Source organism: Colletotrichum spaethianum (assembly GCF_022836535.1).
Source record: "Colletotrichum spaethianum MAFF 239500 DNA, contig15, whole genome shotgun sequence".
Classification (NCBI taxonomy): Eukaryota; Fungi; Ascomycota; class Sordariomycetes; order Glomerellales; family Glomerellaceae; genus Colletotrichum; species Colletotrichum spaethianum.
The window spans coordinates 264,333-285,392 of NW_026054785.1; the positions used below are offsets into that span (position 1 = coordinate 264,333).

At 55.0% G+C, this 21,060-nt stretch overlaps 7 protein-coding genes and 1 non-coding gene across 8 annotated transcripts; all 8 read right to left on the reverse strand.

Annotated features, from left to right (window-relative positions):
• Window positions 1-2,733: 2,733 nt before the first annotated feature.
• ColSpa_06327 (ABC transporter ATP-binding protein ARB1) lies at window positions 2,734-4,689 on the reverse strand (the record flags this gene model as incomplete). The annotated part of the gene is made up of 3 exons (XM_049272539.1): window positions 2,734-2,860; window positions 2,919-4,060; window positions 4,117-4,689. 3 exons carry the CDS (start codon window positions 4,687-4,689, stop codon window positions 2,734-2,736), a joined length of 1,842 nt encoding a protein of 613 aa, XP_049128496.1.
• Window positions 4,690-6,357: 1,668 nt separating this feature from the next.
• ColSpa_06328 (uncharacterized protein) lies at window positions 6,358-7,199 on the reverse strand (the record flags this gene model as incomplete). Its single annotated transcript, XM_049272540.1, has 2 exons — window positions 6,358-6,616; window positions 6,685-7,199. 2 exons carry the CDS (start codon window positions 7,197-7,199, stop codon window positions 6,358-6,360), a joined length of 774 nt encoding a protein of 257 aa, XP_049128497.1.
• A 990-nt stretch (window positions 7,200-8,189) lies between these two features.
• ColSpa_06329 (uncharacterized protein) lies at window positions 8,190-8,783 on the reverse strand (the record flags this gene model as incomplete). Its single annotated transcript, XM_049272541.1, has 1 exon — window positions 8,190-8,783. One exon carries the CDS (start codon window positions 8,781-8,783, stop codon window positions 8,190-8,192), a length of 594 nt encoding a protein of 197 aa, XP_049128498.1.
• A 127-nt stretch (window positions 8,784-8,910) lies between these two features.
• Window positions 8,911-9,477, reverse strand: ColSpa_06330 (uncharacterized protein; the record flags this gene model as incomplete). Its single annotated transcript, XM_049272542.1, has 2 exons — window positions 8,911-9,144; window positions 9,217-9,477. The coding sequence occupies 2 exons, from the start codon at window positions 9,475-9,477 to the stop codon at window positions 8,911-8,913; spliced, it is 495 nt and encodes a 164-aa protein (XP_049128499.1).
• A 940-nt stretch (window positions 9,478-10,417) lies between these two features.
• On the reverse strand, window positions 10,418-10,510 carry ColSpa_tRNA_177. The gene is made up of 2 exons: window positions 10,475-10,510; window positions 10,418-10,453 (listed from the first exon to the last, which is right to left on the reverse strand). It is a non-coding gene; the product is annotated as a tRNA-Ala (tRNA).
• A 391-nt stretch (window positions 10,511-10,901) lies between these two features.
• On the reverse strand, window positions 10,902-11,507 carry ColSpa_06331 (uncharacterized protein; the record flags this gene model as incomplete). Its single annotated transcript, XM_049272543.1, has 2 exons — window positions 10,902-11,393; window positions 11,469-11,507. 2 exons carry the CDS (start codon window positions 11,505-11,507, stop codon window positions 10,902-10,904), a joined length of 531 nt encoding a protein of 176 aa, XP_049128500.1.
• Window positions 11,508-15,320: 3,813 nt separating this feature from the next.
• Window positions 15,321-17,260, reverse strand: ColSpa_06332 (heterokaryon incompatibility protein 6, OR allele; the record flags this gene model as incomplete). Its single annotated transcript, XM_049272544.1, has 3 exons — window positions 15,321-16,230; window positions 16,251-17,089; window positions 17,207-17,260. 3 exons carry the CDS (start codon window positions 17,258-17,260, stop codon window positions 15,321-15,323), a joined length of 1,803 nt encoding a protein of 600 aa, XP_049128501.1.
• Window positions 17,261-18,446: 1,186 nt separating this feature from the next.
• Window positions 18,447-19,906, reverse strand: ColSpa_06333 (putative acyltransferase; the record flags this gene model as incomplete). Its single annotated transcript, XM_049272545.1, has 4 exons — window positions 18,447-18,807; window positions 18,888-19,336; window positions 19,414-19,657; window positions 19,728-19,906. 4 exons carry the CDS (start codon window positions 19,904-19,906, stop codon window positions 18,447-18,449), a joined length of 1,233 nt encoding a protein of 410 aa, XP_049128502.1.
• Between the last annotated feature and the right edge of the window lie 1,154 nt (window positions 19,907-21,060).

Consider the following 21,060-nt stretch of genomic DNA (forward strand, 5'->3'; position numbering starts at 1 on the left):
TTCGTCTCTTTCTTTTTTTTCCTGTTTCTCCCCGTGCTGGCTGCCACTGCTGCTGTTGTTTCTCCCCAAGGATGAGCAGCAGGTTGCGGTGAGAATGCAAGAGGAAAGAGAGAATGGAAGGCGCTTGTCTTGCAGGGCGGGCTGCCAGGCAACCGTGCTCTTGCCTTTTGACCTGTTTATTCTATCCCCCTACCTTTCTGCCACCCTCTCTTGCCTCTTAAGAAGTCACCGGCCGCCAGTTCTTTCCCCTGAGGAGTGAGGATGCCAATTCATCGGTCCAAGGCCGTCAGTGTCGTGATTGTTAGGTGGAAGGTCCTCCTCGTGCTCCTCCCATTACCTCCTTCCTTTGTCACCTCCCAGCTGCCCCCAGCTCCATGCTTTCCCAGCTGCCAGGCGCAGGCGCGGTCCAGGTACCTAGCACCGGGCTGCTAACTCGGGCTAGTGCAGACGCTCCCGCCAATCCCGGGCCACGTCTGAGCCTCTTGGGTTGCTTCGCGCCTTCCCTGCCCCGGTCCGCCCAGTCCCCCCCACTTCAGGCCAGACGGATGTGTCGCCAAAGGTACCTCCCCCGGCCACTCCCACCCTGTCGGTACATGTGTCTACATGGCCTGTCAGTGAGGCATTTCAGCCGCCTCCCCCGTCCCACGCCTTCTCCGGCTGCTCTGGCCACTCCTGAACCACCGGCCATCGTCTTGCTGTATTTTCCAGACGCGAGAGTCGTGTGGACTCGAAGGCAGAAACACGGGCCACGAGAATGCGAATGCACACAATGCGTGTCAAAATGGTCGCGTTGTGCGGGTGTCCCGTCGTTTGAAATGGCGACGGCCTGAACGCTCGAGGCCCGCACATTGTTCAAGCCCAACACCACCAACAGCTCTCGACAGTGTGCAACCCGCCTCCCCCGGGGACCTGGGCTGGGAATGGCCTCAATCCGCCCGCCCGCCCGATCCCGAATCACCACCACCTCGGCAGTCGAGGTGCCAAAAACGGATTATTGTCCCAACTGACGAGAAACTCAGAGCGTCGCCCCAAAACTGGCTCGCATCGCCACTGGCAATTAGTTCGTGGCGGTATCGGGAGGGGTTCAAAACAAAACGCAAACCAAGACACCCTCCAAGAACAGTCTGCGACGATCAGAAAACATGCCTGCTTGGGACGGCAAAGACGGATGGCGATGGTTGCAGCTCACCTGTGCCGGATGATGTGCTGCCTCAGAGTGGGTTTTGGCGATGTGTTCCTCCCTCCAGCCCTCCTCCACGTCTCCCTCCTCCACGTACCGCCTCCGAAACCTGCTGCAGCGTCAGCCCCAACCAAGAACAAATGACCAACCCACTCCCCCATTCCACCCTATGCTCTACTTCTTCATCTTCCCCCCCTTTTGTCCAGCAATCTCCATCACCTCATCTGCCCGTTGCCCATGATGCATCAAGTCGCGAACTTCACATTCATCATTATGAAAATGGTAGTAAACCACGAGGCAGAAGCTCGGGGCCCAATGACGGGCGCCAAAAAAAAAAAAAAAAAAAAAGCACAGGGGGCCGTGGCATATCCCACCCGCCCTGACAATAATTGTTAGTGCCGCTCCAACCAGGTACCTCCCTTCCGTCCCTATCTCTCCCTCACACCTCAGCAAGATGTGACAAAACCAACTGTCTGTCCTCTGGTTTCCTCGTGCACTCGCTCGCGCCCATGGTCTTTTTTTCCCGTCCGGGTTGTGCCAATCAGCACATCCCTGAAACAAAGTCTTGCCCCGTCATCGTCTTCACCATTAGCATCATTGATCCTTCTGATCCATCTACCCGACTATTATCCATACGAGGCGAATAATGTTGAACATGGAGAGAGAAAAGGGCATCCTGTCCTTACCTACTAGCCAACAGACCCCTGTCCCCACTTGTCCGCCCTTCCCCGGATATATGATTGGCCCTCCACAACGCCAAAGCCGCGTCTCGCCCCTCCCGCACCCCTGTCCCAGAATTCCCGGCCAACCGTTTGTACGCCGCCATCCGCCGCCCGTCCACGACCTTGAGCGCCTCGTCTCTCTCATCACGTGTATCGTCTTCCCTCTCACCCATCTGCGGCCTAGCAAGCTTTTCTCGTTGAATGTGATCCCCCTCATCCTCCCCTCCAGCGCCAGCGGAGACGCCGCGTACACTGGGTTTTCGATTGAGTCATTACCACTGCAACCGTCTTCGTCAGCGCAGACACCATTAGCGTTGTCATTGCTACATCGTCCGGATATAACGGTCTTAATACCTGGTTGTGGCCTCGACTAAAGCCTCATAACGGCAAACACGCCAGCGCATATCACGAAAACAACATCACCAGAGCGGACAAGGACCTTGTAAATGCTCGAATCAATGGCTCGTGGCCTCTATTGTCCTCGTCATCTACACAAAGACGATGGATAAAAAAAGGAAAAAAAGTCGCAGCTGCAGATATCTGTCTATCCCATGCCGTGCCAGCAGCCGCCCTGATGGATGCTGAAAAATGTCCCTCGATGATGCCGTCCCATGCCGCTCATTCTTCATCCCAATTTTGCTCCTCCTTCGAGGGTTTCCCGTTTCCGCAGCAGCCAACCCGGCCTGGGTCGTGACGGTCATGGCGGCACTTTTTTCATTCAAGTCATGAACAACACTTTTTGTGTTCTGTTTTTTTCCCCTCCCGAGAAAAAAGAAACCACATACGCTGAAGAAAGATGCATCCGGAACCAAGTGAGTCGTCGTCTTCTCCTTAGACAGCACCGGCCGTAATCATCTTCTTGCGCAGGTAGTTCTTGTACTCTCCGATCGAACCATCCCAAGCTCTGATCGTCTTGTTTTCGCACACCAAAATCTGCTTGGCAATCTTGTCCAAAAGTCTGAAAAGTTGTTAGCGTCAAGGTCTAGTCATATCATTGCGCACGGGGGAGCTCTTACCTGAAGTCGTGGGACACGACAATGACACCACCGCTGAAGGCGTTGATGGCGTCGGCCAAAGAGTCGATGGTGGGGATATCCAAACCGTTGGTAGGCTCGTCGAGCAGGAGCATGTTGGGGCTCTCGATGGCGAGAAGGGCGAAGACGATACGGGACTTCTGTCCGTCGGACAGGGTGCCGATCAGGGAGGTCTGGGCCTCACCGGTCAGACCGTAGCGGCCGAGCTGCTGGCGCCAGTACTGGTAGTCCTGGGACTTCTCCGAGTACTTCTCACGGACGAAGTCAAGGGCGGACTTGGTCAGGTCGAGCTGCTCAGCGCTGTGCTGGGAGTACAGACCGAGCTTCAAGTGGGTGTGGCGGGTGACGGAACCGTCGGTGGGGGAGAGCTTGCCGGTCATCAGACGCAGCAGGGTAGACTTGCCGACACCGTTGGGGCCGACGAGGGCGGTACGGGAGTCCATGTCGAAACCAAGGTCGATGTTGCGGTACAGGTCGTCCTTGGCGTCGCCAGAGTAGGAGAAGGTGACGTTGTCGAAGGACAGGACGGGAGGGGGGAGCTTCTCGACGTCGGCGAAACGGAAGGTGAAGACCTTGTCGGGGACGACGGGCTGGATGAAGCCGTCGGCCTCCATCTTGTCGAGAATCTTCTGGCGGGACTTGGCCTGTCTGACCAAGTTGGCGTAGGTACCGGCGCTGGCAATGAACTTCTTGATGTGAACAATTTCGTCCTGCTGCTTCTGGTAGGCCTTCATCTGGTTGGTCTCCTGCTCGGAACGCGTCCTGTTGTAGATGTCGTAGTTACCACCGTAGTACAGGAGCTGCTTCATGCGCATGTCAATCATGTTGGTGCACACGCCGTTGAGGAAATCCATGGAGTGAGAGACGAGGACGAGGGTACGATCCCACTTCTTCAGGTACTCTTCCAGCCACACACAGGCCTCGAGATCCAAATGGGCAGTGGGGTCGTCAAGCAGCAGCAGCGAGGGTCTGACGAACAGAGCCTTGGCAAGAGCGACACGCATTCTCCATCCACCGGACATGTCCTTGGTCTTCTTGTGAATGGTAACCTTGTTGAAACCCAGACCCGTCAGAATGAGGGAGGCGCGGGTAGCAAAGGTTGAGGGATCCATCTTCTCCATGTGCTGCGTAGCTGTTAGACGGCTGTGTTTCAAGCATCGGGCAAGGGGAGCAAACATACCTCGTACAGGTCCATCAGGACAGGGCTCTCGGGGCCGTCCTCCTCGAGAATCTTCTCAGCCAGCTTGTCCAGACGCTCCATCTCACGCTCAGCCTCGGTAACGACCCACTCAAGGGCACCGAGCTCGGTGGGAGGAGCACCCTCGTTCAGGAGGTAGATGTCGATGTGCTCGGGGATGGGGAACTCGCGGGCGTCGATGGCCTTAAGGAGGGTCGACTTTCCGCAACCGTTCTCACCCAGGAGACCGTAGCGGCGACCGTAGGAGAGCTCGAGGGTGGTGTCGTTGAAGAGGACACGGCCGTGGAACACCAAGCTGGCACTGGTGATCTTGACGTCCTTGCTGGCCTGGGTAGAGGCCAGGACACCGGTGGTGACACGGTCGGAGATACCGTGCTGGTCCATCTGGGCGGCGAGGCGGGCGACCTCGTCCATCTTGTCGGCGCCGGTGGCGGGGCCATCGTCGCCGTTCACAGAGGAAGCGGTGGTGCTGGTGTTCTTGGAGGCCTTCTTCTTGTCGAGCTTGCCCTCGGCGGCCTTCTTGGCGAGTCTCTTCTCCTTGGATGAGGAAACCATGATGACGGTGGTTTTTTTGGTGATGGCGGGGTTGCTTCTTGTTTTTTTTAAGCGATGGCGGGGAACCTGTGGTCGCCCAAAAAAGAACAAAAGGAGAGAAATAGGTTTTGTATAAAGAAACCTTTTTTTTTCCTTGATGCGTCGACGACGGAAATGTGTCACGCAGGCGTCAAGTCGGCGATGAAGTCGACTTGTAAAGAGAGAGAGGGAGGGGGAAATAGAATGAGGCGTGTAGGAGAAAAGGTGGAAGGGAAAAAAAAAATTCGATGTTCTTCTCCGACAGGACAAAGAGCGGCGGTGCGAAACACAGACACACACACAGCCTGGGGAGGGGCAACTGGACACACACTACGTTGGGCTTGCCTGCTGCACCTGCTTGCCAGGTTCGAGGAGTTGGTAGTGGGGCAACGACTCAAAAATTTGAAAAGCTGATAACCGATAGGGTAGCGCAGGCGATAAGGCACCAACCCAGCGCGAGCAAGCGGTACGTACCGCCACCGCCTTCCACCCCGTGCAACACATGGAATTGTCAAACATACACGTCAAGCGCCGGCCAAATTTTGCCAATAACCATGCATGAGGCTGCCTTGGAGGCTAGGCGGCGTCGTGAGGCCTTTTTTGGAGGCCACCTATCACGGGATTTCACCTGGGACTGTCTTGAACATCCGGCGAGAGCCTCGACTCAACCCCTCGGGCACCCATCGCTGGGTACACTTATCGCTATCTAATCGGACCCTGCAAGCTCGAGAAATGACCCGCGCTGAGTGGCTTCCCTTACGCCACCGTGCAGCAAACTGGGGACGCGGGGCTTGACGTCACGTATCACGTGCTAATGCGCCTGACATGATTGGTGGCTGAGGCAGGAGACTGATCCGACGCAGAAACAGCCGTGTGTGAGAGGCTTAGGGTGAATGACACAATAGTGCGTGGTTGAGCTGCGTCTTTATGTTCTATTTAATAAGCTAAATGTGTAATGTACTGCCATATAGTACTCCGTATGCCCTTGGGTATCAATCCAGCCGTAAGAACCCAATGGCTCCTGGTTCTCGCGGCGTTATCCGCGTGTTATAGATGGTGCTGTAGGTGTTGAACATGAGTCTTCCTTCTCATGGCCGACCGCAGCAGGGCGTCTGCTGCGATATATGGTTCGGGTTTGTTGGCGTCATTGCATGGTTGCTGGCCGTTGTAATGTTTTGCAACATGTTGCTGGCCAAGCTTGTCGGCCCTTGCTAGACAGCTGCGATTATATTTCGCGCCCTGTCTTAGGACGTCCGACCATTTCCAGTTTATCTTCGTTGTCTTTCCCCAAGCCGTCATGTATGCCATGAAGTGGTCAGCGTTGCGCCCCTTTCTCAATCGGTACTTTCGGGTTTCCTCTGGGGCCCTCTGTGTCCTCTGTCTACCAACCCAAGTAAACTTGGGTGTGAATAACGACAGTGTATCGAAACAGAACCTCGTCCGTGGTCGGGTAGACGCTTCCGTCTTTTTACCGAGGCTCTCCGTATCGTCGGTATTTATGTCATAGACTACAACATGGCCATGTATCACCTGGTAAGCCAAATCGCGCCCCTCGCTCGGCAATGCCGTCGGTCCTTTCGACATTTTCGACGTCATCGTCTGCCGTCTGGCATTGTTTAGTTGTATGCCGAATCGTCACGTGTGAAACACTCAGAACCTCGCCTGTCGGCTGCTATAGTCTCTAGCCATAGTCACCGTCCCGTCCGCCGCCGGCACGAAGCGGACGTAGTGGTTCGCAAAGTACGACAGCAGCAGCTTCCTCGGCGAGAAGAGCTCCCACGGCGTCGTCGGCGGCACCGGCACCATCTCGCACAGCTCCCCGCGCGGGACGAAGACCACGTCCGAGTACTGCCGCCTGTTGTTGTCGACGGCGACGCAGGCGAGGACGAACAGCGAGAAATGAATCATCCTGGGGGCGCCTCCCGTTAGCCAACGTTCTCCGTCTGCTTCCGCGCGGTAGATTGGCGGTGGACTCACATCAGGACAAACATGAAGAAAATCAACGCGGCGACCGTACCCAGCTGTTGCGGGTCGGAGAGGCTTCCGTAGGACTCGAGCCTCACTCCCGAGATGATTATGGCCAAGAACGCCAACGTCGGAACCCAAATCAGCAGATGCGCAGCGACGTGGCCGCCAGGGCTGCCCCAGCTGAAGCGCGTGCTGCGCGGCAGCTTGGTCGGGTCGTTCTTGGTCCAGCGGAAGCCCCGGTCCCGCACGAGCAGCGCGGCGACGTCGCCTATGCTCCAGAGCCCAGCCAAGCCGGCCGTCGGCGAGCCAAAGGCCACGTTGTTAAGGGCTATAGCGGGGTCGGATTGACTGGAGGCGACGAGGGCGGCGATAATGGAGGCGACGAGAATGGAGCTGATGCGGAGGATGAGGGTGGTGCGGTACATGGACCGGTTGTAGGGGATCGCGGTGAGGAAGTCGCCATGGCGGTGACCGTTGTCCGGTGGCAGGGTTATGATATCGGGGTGGAGGGGCGTGTTGTCCATTGTCGTCGGAAATCGTCGTCGACGGCGGCGGCGGAGGTCTGCATCGTTTGATGTTTATCTTTTTTTGTCTATTTGTCTGGAGGGTTTCGGAGCCCACGGGGAGGAGTCGACTGGGAGATCGCGCGGTCAAAATTGCTTCGCCATTGAGACCTGGGGTCGCTAGTCAATGGGTCCGATCGTGGTCGAGGGTCGAGAGCGACTCTAGGGATCGATAATGATTTGTTGGTGTTCTTTTGCTCCGTGAGTGTGTCTCACGCGGCGGAGGTCGGTGATCGGGAAATAAGGGACGGACGGGGCGTCGCAGTGCTAATTGATACCGGGGGGCCAGTCGGCGGATGGTGGCAGGAGCAGTAACAGCCAAAGCCACCCTGGGAAAGGATCAGAAAAGGATCAGAGAAGGGCAGGGCAGCATTGCCTGCGTTAGTAGGTAGTGTGTGTGCTCTGTGTGTAGTACCGCACACTAGATACATACCTAGTACACTAGTACACTATGGAACTCGGTGTACTACTCCACCCTTGCCCGGGACCCTTCGTTGCGATCCATTCAGAACGCGATCATTATGGCGGGGCGCGGGTGGGGGCGTGTCGTCCTTGTAGGCAGGGCCTAGAGTGGCCTGCCACGCCGCGACATGCCCCTGACGGGCTGTGCACTACCTAGTGTAAAACTAGAATGCGCCAGCCTCAAAGTTTGGGACATTTGCATCCCCGAGATTGACCTTGGAAAAATGAGAAGTAGAGGATCCGCGGACAATGTTTCGCCCAGGGAGTTGGCTTGGATTTCTCGGCAGGCGATGAACTGGCCTTTGTGTTAAGATACAAACCTCGGGATGAAGTTCATAGACAGTAAATCAAGCCATTCGTAGGAGCAGAAACTGTTATATGCAAAGATGTGTCATTGTGTAAGTGGGACTACCCTAGTCCTTTGGTAGTCCAATACGCATACAGAGTGTAGCTTCCCCTAAACGCCGTGCCACCATGTCGTATAACCGTTCAAATATGCATGTAGGTTTTAAATACAGAGTATACTGCTGCCAGATCACATCGATCGTGGCCTGCCTCCGCCGTTACTCGACGACTCCCCGTCAGGATCATCGGCATCTGCGTCATGTTCACACGATACTTGCCCTCTCGCGCACTCGCGTCCGCCGGCGTCATGCCCGTGACGCTCGTCGCAAACTTGATGTCTACGTCCCCCGGCAGGATCAGCTGCGGCTGCGCGTCCCCCCTCCTCATCCTCTCGATTTCCTCCTCCGACGGTTCGTAGTCCTCTGGCGGCGGGCGCATGTTCGGTCGGAGGAGCCGCTCACGGTCGCCCACCGCTATGTTGCGCGGTATGCCGGGTACCAGTTTCCTCTTGATCGACGACGTCGCGGGGGAGAGGTTGCCCGGGCGTTGGGGCAGCGGCGGCGGGGACTCGAACTGCAGTTGCTGGAAGTCGTTGCGCAAGGGGCTGTTGACCGGGCTGTGCGGCGGTCGGGGGAACGACGGCGCGCGGCCGGACTGCTGCTGTGATTTGTACGTCGGCAGCTTGGGGAACGGTTTGGCGACGACGTAGACCGTCTGCCCCGTCTCGGGGATGTACATGACGCGCGGCCTGCGCCGGCGGATCTCGCGCCTGCGTTCGACGCAGGCGCGGATGAACAAGAATAGATGGATTGTTCTGGTGAGAGGCGTCAGCAGCTGGGCGCCAAGGAGGGGGCAACGGTGGTATTCACGCGATAACAAACATGAATATGCACTGCGCGAGGGCATAGTTGAGGGGGCTGGTGCCGATTTGGCCGGCTTCCTCGACTCCCAACTGGTAAGCCAGCCACGCTCCGCCTATGTAGGCCAGTATGGACAGAATCACCTCGACACCGATATGGGCTTTTGGTGTGATGCCGCGGCCGTGACGGGCACACACGGAAAGAAACTCGCCCAGATCCCACATAAACGAGAGTAAAGCCTATGATATGAATAAGTCCATGGAATCCCACCAAGTCTCGTCGAGGATGAGGAGAGCGAGGTGAGGACATACCCCTGGGAGACATAGCCATGGCCAGACGTTGTAATTGTCAAACTCTGGATGCGCATACCATGCCATGTTCATGATGAGGATGATGGCGCACAGCAGCGTCGAGACGATGCGTAAGAAGATCTTGCTGACCTCCCATCGCCGGCCGCCCTGGTTCAGCCATCGCACATTTGCCAGGTCGATTGAAGCCGTTGGCGAGGGGGGCTTGACGCCATCCGCTTCCGAGGCGAGGGACTCGAGCTGGTACGACTCGGTCGCACTCATTGTCGTGACCGGAGGGCGGTCATGGGTGAGATTGCGGTCGACCTCGTCCTCCCACTGTCGCTGATCTGTATTAATGCCGGTGTCTCGTAAACATTCGTCGTCGCTTGTTGCTATTCAAAAAACTGAACCGGGTCGCGCACGTTGAACGGAGCAATCTCCGCCGTCTCAAATTTCCTCGTATTATCGGCGCATCGACGTTGGGACCCCCGCTGAATAAGAAGAAGCTTCTCCCTAAGGTTCTCCTGACTCGCCCCGTAACAAGGCCAAGAAGCACAACGGAGTTTGCGGCTGCGCCTCGATGTTGACAATGCAGAAGTCGACGTCGGGGTCCAAAAGCCAAGTCGGCAATGTTATTGGAAAAAGAAAGATGGGAATGGAGGTTGGATTAAGACTCGATCCAGCCCATGTTCAATTCCCCCTTGTTTTCAATGAGAGAAACGGTCGTCTCCAGACCGAACCCCCCCCCCCCCCGGACGCGGTGCCGCTTCATGCAGTTAATTAACAGAGAGAAGAATTAGGCAACCGTATTTTTCAAGGGGCTCCACATTCGGCAACGGCAACCGACCGAATCCGTCCGTGTTGGAGGCTGCGAAAGCCCATCTGCGTTGGGTGCTCGTCCCTCGCCGTAACTGGACAACTCACTTGCATCTTGGAAATGCTCATCAGGAGCATGCCTACCATTACCGATGGATCCGAATCGCAGTCAGTTGGACGCCTACATCAATTGAGGGATCTGACTGCGTCTGAGTTGTGTTTTGGTGGTGGATACCGTCGGCCGTCTCCGTAACTTACAGATTCGGCTCGGCTGTCCTCTCAGTCATCACCACTCACCTCACTCGAGCTCTTGAAACAGGCAATGATGAAATTCTCGATCATGCGCCGACCGGGGTGGCTTCAAGCAGATTGCACGCCAAAAGATTTGTCGTCAGCCGCAAAAGATTGGACACTGTGGGAATTGAACCCACGACCTTTCACAAGAGCGCGTTCCGTTTGGAAGTGCGAAGCGAAAATCATACCCCTAGACCAAGCGCCCATGATCGATGCATGTTTCAATTGGAATGAGGCTTATCATTCTAGCCTCACACTGCTCTCTACAGTCAGCGAATAACATCGCGATACGCCGTAGCAATTACGATGAGATGATATCCGTTTCCTGGTTTTCGTATCGGTCTAGGGATGAACGTCGCCATGCTAAGATGAAGAGATGCTGTCTTCACGCGGTTACCGTAACCTGTCACATAATCGAAAACGCACACAACATCACTTCCCTACCAGATTATGTTTCCTCGTTAATGCACCATACACGTGGGCAGCAGGAGTTGGGATTTTTAAGTCTGGATTTACTTTTTTATTCCACAACCACCCGTTGGGTATTCTGTTGCTATTCATACAAGTTCATTACACATGTCCCGCTAGCCCAATTTTTATGCCTGAACATCGCTCTTCAAGTTCTCAAACACACTCTGGCCGTCGACTTCGGCCTGTCTGGGGCCGGCATCGCGACCGGCCTTGGTCTGGACCTTCTGGAAGCCCTGCTCCGCCACACGGCCGGGGTCGTTCTCGCTGCCGACCTCGGCGTTGAACGCCGCCTGGACGCCATCCTTGGTGTTCTTGGTGTCGAAGCCCTCGGTGATGTTCTTGCCGTGGGGGCCGTTGGGGTCGCGGATGTACTGGTTGTTCACATAAGACGGCGCCGTGCCGGCCTGACCGGGGATCGATGAGGCGCCGGACCCGGGAGCAGCGCCGGTGCCGGTTCTCGAAGAACCGTTGTTGTTGAAAGAGGAAGGGTTGGAGGCGTCGACGCCGCGGTTGTTGGCGAACTCGCCGCCGTGGCTGGCGGACTCGGCTGCGAGGGAGCCGTCGGGGACGGGGCCGGTGGCTTCGCTACGAGTGGGAGCTGCGGAACCAGGCTCGACCTGGGCTTGTTAGCATTTGTTATCGAGACAGTTTGGACAAGGCACGCAGGCCTCGGAATATTTTCAAAAGCATACCTTGGTGCCAGCGCTAGGAGCCTTGTACTGAGGAGACATTGTTATTGTTTGGAGATCTGGCGGTGGGATTGGTTGTAGGTGTTTGTTGGGTGTCAAAAACTCGGGTAGATGAGTTCAAGTCGTTTGGTATGGAAGCGTTGTGATTGAATTGGATGGTTCTGATCTATCCCGTCTATTCGAGGTTCAAACGCTTCCCTTTAAACACCGTCTCGGCACATGACATCATGTTGAACTCGTCTTACATCAACCTCAGCCGGAGAGAATACTCCCCCAGCACAGACGGCACACCCACTGCGGGATGACTTCAGCTCTCCACATTATCGCCTTCAGAATTATTTGGCGCTATGGGATGAGCAACGAATTACATCATCCCCACCCTTATTCTCCTCCCACCTCGATAGCATCGAGATGCGCATCGCGCCGCAAAAACTAAAAAACTTGGTGTTTCAGCGGGCTCGCGCCTCTAGAATATTCAGCGGCAAGGCGATCGCGGAGGGGTACAGCCCGATCGGCCCCGACCGAGGACTCACCGAGGTGTGGGGCACTGGGCGGGCCGGCTCGTGGTGATAATCGGAGCCAGTATGACGATAGTGCCTCCAACTAAGGACATATTTCTTGATGTCGGCCGTGGTTTTATTGCCCCTTTCGTCTTAGGAGACGTCACTCTTCTCCATCGGAACACGGTTCGAATGCCCTCAAGGACCCTTGTGGTATTTGCTCTGCTATCTTCTCTCCTGATTTACGCATCCGAACTGAGCTGGGGAATATGGCCATGGGCCGGTCGCCGAAATCGGTTGAGCCTTTGCTCTGCGTCGGTCCTCAAGGGGAACCCCACGAAAGGCATCTACGTCATTCCCAAAGGAGAGGAGTTGATCGAATACCAAACGTTCAATCGTGGACTAACAACAGCCGTGGGCGTCATCTAGCAACTTGTGGATTCAAACACCTAGACTATGTAAGGTTGGATTTGAGGCGTGTTGCACTTAATCAAGAATCAGGTTGAGGGAACGCAGAGTACGGACTCCATGATACATAGCCCGCTGGAATCCGAGAACTTCAAAAGCAATGAAAGGGCAAGGAAAACGGCAGTTAACAATGGACGTTGAGCTCATGCATATCAAGATAAATGATAAGCCCGTGTATAGCTTAGAAAAGCAGGTCACACCAAGATGAACTTTTCTACCTGCAAACCGCCATTTTCGCTTTTCCTTTCTTTCTCATTGCCGTTTCCATTCTCACGCTCCTCTTCGTTTCGACTTTCCCCCCCACTATCATATTGCAGCCTTTCCATGAGCTCACCCAGCATGACGCCCGAGACGTAGCACGGGCTGATGAGCTGATGTGTCGAAGTTTGCACAACTTTGCGGAGTACAAACGGAAGTCGACCCCCGAATAGAACCACGACAATGTCTTCTTCTCTGATGGTTGAGAGGCCTCTGCCGAGGTAGCCGCTTGTTGTAGAAAAAATACTGGTCAGATTCCCGTCTGTTGCCTCCTCGACCCTGGCCACATACTCCTTGCGACTCAAAGAAAGGGTACGGGGTTCTGTCGTTCGTAAATGACGATACTCTCCAACAACTTCCTTGAATGTATCGGTTTCGCGGATTTCCTCGAGAGATGTAATATCGATTTCTTCGCCTGTTGTTGAGGTTCGACTTTGATAAAACTCATTGAAATCATGAAGAAACCCAAGCGCCAAGCGCGATTTGTTCTCTTTCTTGATTGAGTTTGTTTCTCCGGAGGAACCACCATACATAACAGTATTATCGAATATCATGGTTTCGAAGAAAACCTCAAAAGATTGCTTCTTTGTTGCACGCGGGTGGCGACGGATTGGGTCGACCTCTTCCATGACCAGATTCCGCCTTGACTCCCCCTTTCCCAACAAAGTTGACTTGGTGACCATATCCAAGACGACTCCCTCGACAATGAGCGTGCCCATTCCCGAGGGCGACGGCAGCAGCTCAGGAAGAGGACTAGCGTAGGACCTCCCTTTCGACGCGTTGAAAAACTCCAGGTGACTGGCCGCTAGATATCGCACATCTACGCCGCTCAGGCCACGATAATCAGGTGTCCAGGAAGGCAGGTCAATGTCCACCCCGTTGCTCGGATTCCAAGGCCCAGCTGTGAGTAGAATCGACAAATCCAAGTTTTTGCGTATAAATCTCGCTGTAAAATCCATATAAACATCTCGAGTTGGCTTGGCGTATTCAACTTCCAACAAGGAGTTCGTATTACTAACCCCCATCAAAGCGAATAGCTTGTCGCGAGGGTCAGTTGACTGCAAGGTCCTTGTTGTATGCAAAACGTTGATCGTGTCCTGAGCATCCTGTATGCTAATGAAAAATTGAGCGATGCGAAAGAATGCCTTGCGAAGTTCCATTGTCCATTCTTTTCGGACTTTTGAGAGTGACCAGTGCAAGGGGTCACCTGTAACAGCGTCCAAAGCTTTGAACGTTGACCACTTTGCCGTAAGTGAGCCGCAATGAACAGTCGCCTTTCGAGCAAGAATGATTTCCTGGAAAACCCACATCCTGGTCCAGTAGGGTCTTTGCAAAAGTTGTATGAGTGCACGCGTCGCCGTTTCGTCAGTGGCAATCCTTTGCACAATCTGCTTGGGATCCATGACTTCGAAATCCTCAAGCATCTTCATTGCTGCTTCCGATGTTCGAGACTTTGGTCCTAGCCAGATTCTCACCTGATCAGCTTTGCTGTAAATTTTGCCCATTTGAGCGACCTGTACACTTCTTTCGTCTGTATCCTCTTGGTTGATACAAATACTGTCAACCCAAATCACGATTTCCTCTTCTTGTCGTCTAAGGTGTTGTAAAGCCACTTGTAAGTTATTTGTTACGCTTAGGGAGTAACCGTTGGCGATGATAACATCGCCCCCCGAATCGTCACCCCAGGTGTAAGAGAGTGCATCATATCGAACCGTTGGGTCATCGAGTTTATCAACGAACATACTGATGATGATAGGGGAAGATGCAGAGGCGGCTGGCTTCAGTCTCATGAGACGAAACTCCTCCGGACGAATTGGGAGGGAATGGTGAACTTGAACAACATACTTATTAGTTAATGCACAATGCCGCACTCGGATCAAGAAAACTCAGAACGCTTACCGGGATGAAAGTTTCTACTCAACGCAGTAATTACGGAACGTTCCTTTCGGGCCTGGTCTATATCGGGAACCATTGCCGATTTCTCGATACCCTTCTCAGCGTGGGCTGTATATCGATGGGTCCACGCGAGCTCACTGGCTCTACTTAGATAGTTAACAAGGAAAGAAGAGCCTCTGGCTCTTTTCGCGTTGTCGATAGGACAAGAATAGTCTCCAGAGTCCTGAGAATGCTCGGCGCAAGCGTAACCAATTAAAATACTGCGCCTCTGGATAGAGTGCCCAGGCCTTTCAAAAGCTGCACAGCGATCAATAGCATGTTGATAATACAAGCAGCGGCAAGCGCTGAAGAGCTCAACTATTTGGTAACACATTTGAATAAGGCAGAAGAGGGAATGACTGGTGGGAAGGCTGGCAGCGGGGCCTTGCATGTCAAATATAAATTATTGTGTAAGCTTAGTGCATTGGAGACTCTTTAAGCGGTGTGGCTGTGTCTGCACGAAAACTCATTGCATTATCTGCGATTTTTGGCATCCCACTGCGGTTCTTGCGCCTCAATATTCATTGGCCCGCGTGGGCTTCGCCGCAGGTGTCGTCCCGCGCGATGATACCACATCTGTTTAATGCACCGCTGTAAGCAAAGCAATGGCGAACCATCAGTGGGAAAAACGACGGAAAAGGATGCCGGCTATCGAACACGCCAAATGAATCGGTATCTGAGTAATCACTGTCTATTACACCAACGGAATCCTTTGAACTCGCAAGTCACGCCTCGGATTATCCATCAACTCCCCATGCATAAGCCCACTAACATACGCAGCACCAATAAGCTTGAACCCGGACTGAGTCTTTCGCAAAATTACAGGAAGAGTACATCCAAATAGCAGTGCGACAACATCGCCCGGCTGCACGCTGTGATTGCACCGTCCAAAGTAGTGACCCCCAGTAGAGAACATGCTCGAGATATTGCCCGCTCTGTACAAGTACTCCTTCATGAACAACTTGTGATGCTCCTCGAGAAGGTCCGGTTGCGACCTCTTGAGGTCCTCGTAACGACGCACGACCGATCCCGGACGACTAGCCTCGGGGCCGAACAAGGTGGGAAAGTCAACGGAACCATCTCGCTTCCTAGGGACGGCGTTGTTTTTGATAGTCTCCATGTGCTTCATGAAGCCGAGCAAATGCTGCAACCGGATTTGCTGCCTGGACTTGTTCTTTTCCGCCGAATCTCCATCCCTTGGCCCGTAGATGTCGAAGATGATTGTTTCGCAGAAAGCCTGGACCTGAGATCTGCCTGACGGATGACGACCGACCTGCCCGAGACCAAATGTGAATATCATTTGCTCGGGGCAGCTGTTGATCTTCACGACCGGTGCCGTTTTTTGGATTGTGTCCAGCAGAAGCCCTTCGGCGACGAGGGTTGTGTCTGAATGGTTGAAAGGATGTCCGCTATGTGATGCCGCCGTGAACCGTGTCCCTTTCGAGGCGTTGAATACGCCAGGAATCTCAATACCATACCCGACGTATATCGCTACTCTCTTAGACGCGCGGAAGTCAGGGGTCCACGACGGCAGCGTGGTATCCGTCTGGCCCTCGGGTTCTCCCACCCGGCGAGCATCAACAGTGCTAGACTCCCCGTCTTCTCTATATGCCGCCGCGTGAACTCGATATAAACATCACGCGCCGGCTTGCTGTAGTCCACAGCCAGGTACGGCGCCATGTCGCAAGTGCCCATGAGCGCAAAGAGCTTATCCCGAGGGTCGCCCGCCTGGAGCCGCCTCGTGAGGACGAGCATGTTCTCCAATTCGCCGAGCCTGCTAGGGTTGATGGTGAACTGTGTAGTGTTGACCAGCGCTCTGCGTAGCGGGAGGACCCACGGCGGGGTCTTGCTGGGTTCCGGCCAGAGGCGCGCATTGGCCGACACCATATCCAAGTACTTGATGCCGTCGAAATTCGCAGTATACCGGCCGCAGTACACTCGTGCAATCTTGGAGAGAAGGATTTCTTGAAACATCCACATCCTGCTCCAGTATTCACGTCCGAGCAGCTCCGTCAGGCCAGTGGAGCCGCGCTCGTCGTTGAAGATCTTCTTAACACCGTCCGCATCAGGCGGGTACTCGGAGCATTCGTCCATGAGCTTCATAGCAGCTGCGGTATCGGGACCGGGCTCGCCCAGCCAGATCCTAAGGCGATAAGACTTGGAGTAGATCGTTCCCATAAGGGCTACCTGTACGTTGCGCTCTTCGATATCATCCTGATTAATGCATATGGCATCGGCCCAGAGAACGAGCTCTTCATTATCGTAACGGAAATGCCTCAGAGCGATTTCCAAGTCCTTCAAGACACTCACCCCTGAGCCATTGATGAAAATTGTGGACCGATCGTTGGGATCTCCCCATCTGTACGACAGGGCTTCATAATGGGCCGGGGGTTCCTTTGTGGCGGTATTGTGGTGCACGACTGACAGCCGGGCGACGACGGGCGATGAGAACGAAGATGCTGGCTGAATGTGGAGGAGGCGGAAATCATTTTCGCCAAGAGGATATGCTTCGTACACTTGTTAGGGTTAGTGTGAGGCTGCATATCAGGCGACTTGAACAGCGGCGTTTGGGTCCCATACCTGAGCGAGCTCGAGGCACAGCCACTGAGCTGTTCGCCCGGAAAGAGGGGGCATTGTTGGATTTTCCAGCTGGCTGCCTGCTTGCTGATGAGGGTGCAGATACAACTCGTCGATTGACGGTCGGTATGGCTGAGGGTTTGGCCATTGGATTCGGTTCCACTTGTTGGGTTGCCGTGCTTTGCCTCGAAATACCAAGACGCTTCAAAAAACCAACCATTGTGGGATTTTGAGTACAATACAAAGTCGTGGTACGACCTTGAAAAAGAGATGGAAGATGATTATTTGGAACAAGAGGGAATTTGAGTAGGCGAAACTTGCGCCGGAATGGTAAAGTAAGTGTATTTATATAGAGACTTTGTAAATCTATAGAAAATGAGATGCTGTCTCAGATGTGTTTTCGAAAAGAGGTTCCCAACCGTGGCGTCGCTGGCTTTATCTTACTTCATCTTTGCACAACCAACGGGTTATCAGTTGTAAGCGACAAATGCAGTTGGTATAACCGCGCGGTTAAATAAATCATGTCAAGGCGATCGACAGCGTCAAAACGCGCCCAGCGCCTAAAATGCTATCGAAGGGTTTTAGCCTGGGCATGAGATGCTTATTGGCTCCAAACAGTTAGGTTGTTGGTCTTTGAATGGGCCGCGAGCGGTTGGTGACTGAAATAATCTCAGTAAACAGTGCATGTTGGTTTGGCTGTTAAGGGATCCTTCCACCTGCGTCTCGGGGGTGTCATTGGACTTATTTGAAACACATGTTGGTTCTGGGTGCCCTTCAAATGCTGTTGTAAGGGCCAAGACAGACGCGGCCATGTGTGATTCGACTTTCTGGCTATTTCTTACGAATAGTTCGATGCCGGCTGTGCTCCCGATCGGGTTTGCATTTGCGCAGCTGCAGGCAAGCGCAATCGAATAGGACGTCATGGGTGACTTGAACAAATATCATGAATATAGTATGAATAGACTTGTAGTAATCTTCTGAGCCGGTGCAAGGCATCATGCCAAGCACTCGTCGAGGTCTAGACCAGGGAAAGCCAAACACCCAAGACACCGCCCGCCCGTACCGCCGCTGAAAACCAGACCGAAAGCTCCGTGTAATAAGATCGCTCGCTAAGCAACAGCCTCCATGAGAACGAACCACTGTACCGAGATATGTACCTGTAACCAGCCGCCGCCACGCGACTCCAACACCGATGCGTGACCCCGTTTCCTCTTTTCGTCTTCGCAGACCCCCCGTCCCCCGCCTAGAGAACCGTGGAGAACCTCGCAACAGCGTTGAGGACCATGCGCCAGATGATGCCCGCGGTGCCGACGACGACAAAGATTTGCGCCAGCTCGAACCAGCTCTTCAGGCGGACCTCGGTTTCGAGGTGGCCGCCCTCGATGTCGGCGCTCGCCGGGAAGCGGCCGGTGGACATGTACTCCTCCATGATGGCGTCCTTCTCGTACCAGCGCTCGCGCAGCCAGACGTCAAAGACCTTTGGGTCGTCGAGGGGGATGTCGGCGAGGCGGAAGCGGCGCCAGTGGAAGTTGACGGAGCGCGGGGGCCGGCCCTGGAAGTAGGTGCTGATGAGGCTGAAGTACTGGTCGCCAAACTTGCCGCGGCTGGAATGCTGTTAGCTCGTGTCGCAGAACGGGGTGTCACAAGCGGGGCGCGAGGAATGCGCGGCGCGGGGCAGACTTACGGAACGCCTTCGTAGGCGACGGTGCAGTCGTAGATGTACTCGAGTGAGTCCTTGAGCTCGTTGAGGCAAAAGAAGGTACCCGTGCTGCGCGGGAGGAGCACGTGCTCCGGGTCCTTGAGGCCCAGCTTCTCGGCCCAGGCCGCCGACTTCCTGCGGCCGTTGGTGGACAGGTTGGTGCCCTCCGGGAAGAGCAGGAGCCACATGGGGTCGAGGTACTTTTTGCCGTTGGCGCCGACGTGCTGCGTCTTGAGCTTGTTGATGCGATGCGCCAGGCGGGGCTTGTCGGTGGCCATCTTGCGCGACATGAAGATGAAGCCGTAGAACATCATGCCAATGCCGACGCCGGGGATGTACTTGAGCGACTCCTTAAGGATGATGTAGATGTGGCCGTGCATGCTCGGGGCGTTTGCGTAGGCTACCCACCAGAGGTACAACCAGTCGGTGTAGATCTGCCGTCCGTTCGTCAGTATTGCCTTCTTGTGCGCTGTACGAAGCAGCATTGTGTCCCAAGCAGCGCGGGGCGTACCTGGTGGTTTGCGACCAGAACGAGGCGCTCCGGGAAGTTGAACTCAACCCTGCCGTCGGGCGTCTTCTTGATCTGGCCGTCCATGGACTTGTCGCCGCTTATGCGGATCGTTGTGTTGCTCCACATGTGCGTCATGGCCGTGATGGTCAGGCCGAAGGACTGTTTCGTCAGGGCCATGTAGGCGTAGAACATTTCGCGGTTGAAGAAGTACAGCGGGATGCCAAGCATCTGGGTCGTGATGATTCTGCGCGCGACAACGGTCAGTGGGGGAGCTGTCGCATGGAACGGGTGCAGCGCCACTGGGGACAACGTACGCAAGGCAGCAGGCGGCGAAGTAGATGCCAAAAGTCAACCCGCGGAACAGCTGCATGGCGACGCCGTACTTGGCCCGGCCGGCTGGATGAGAATCACTTGGTTTCCTGACCAAGCCCGCCTTCGCGGTCGGCGCGGGCACCTCCTTGGGGTCTATCTTCTTGTGGACGTCTGTGGCCATGATGGCGGTATGTGTCTGTCGGTTCGGTGGGAAATTTGGTAACGAGGTAGGGGGGAGAAGGTCGTTCATCGGATTGGAGGAGGTTCGAAAGGATGCGATCGCCCGCGGAGGGTCGAGACGTGGTTAGGTGTTTAATGGAAAAGAGCTTCGTTGCGGATTAAGACGTCTGTTGTAGTGTCGCGTGCGAACCTGGCATGTGAGACGAGCAGCTGGACAGTCGGAAGCCGGGGTGATGCCTGGTACGGCGGGGTCGGGGCGAGGCAGGAGAGGGTCGATCAGAGCCACCGAGAGCGGGGTGCGTAGGAGAATGTTCGTGTTCGGAGCCGGGCAGGTATGGGTATTTGCTCTCGTCAGATCAGATCAGGTCGGCGGCTCGTTGGAACTGGAGCTATGGGTGCGATGTCATGGCGGTCTGGAGGCTTTTGGGGAGAGAAAGCAAGAAAAGGATGCTGCGACAGCTGAGCTGTTAGGCAAGGATGATCAACAGGCAGGGCCAAGGCAACGGAGATGGCTAAGCGGCGGATGGGTTAGGTACTTTGGAAGCTAGCAAACCATGCTGCTGACTATGCGACAGGCTTGCAATGTGTGTCGAGGGTGAGTTGCGGCCCAGTCATGGTCCGGGCCGGCCGGTCTGGTCTGGTCTCGTTTGGTTTGGTTTGGCCTGAGTCTGAGCCTGAACTTCCACCGGCCGAGCGCGGGCGGCCTTGGAGGAGTTGGGAGCTGAATCTGGGACGATTAGGGAGGGGGTTGCGCAAACATCGTCCCGTATTACTGTACTGATTCGCTGTGTCAGCAGCGGGATGGATATCGATATGGATATGGAGAGATAAGTGGCCTGTGACTGGCATTTGCCGGCTTCTTCGGAGACGGAGAGTCTTACTGTGTCTGGATTCCGCGCTTTCTGGAAACTGTAGGTACTGCACTGCACAGCACTTGCCCGTCTTGGTGCAGCCTGCAACCCGCGGGACCTGTCAATCCCACGGGACTGGGCGACGAAAGTGGAATGGTTCCATGGCGGGGCAGAACGCACGCGCCAGGCCGCATGCAGAGTGACGCCATGGATCATTGAACAGCCGAAATCCGTCCCTCTGAGTGTCCGTTCGTCTCCACTTATGGGCCGTGATCGGCGTCTTCCGGGCCAATCCCGCCGTGGG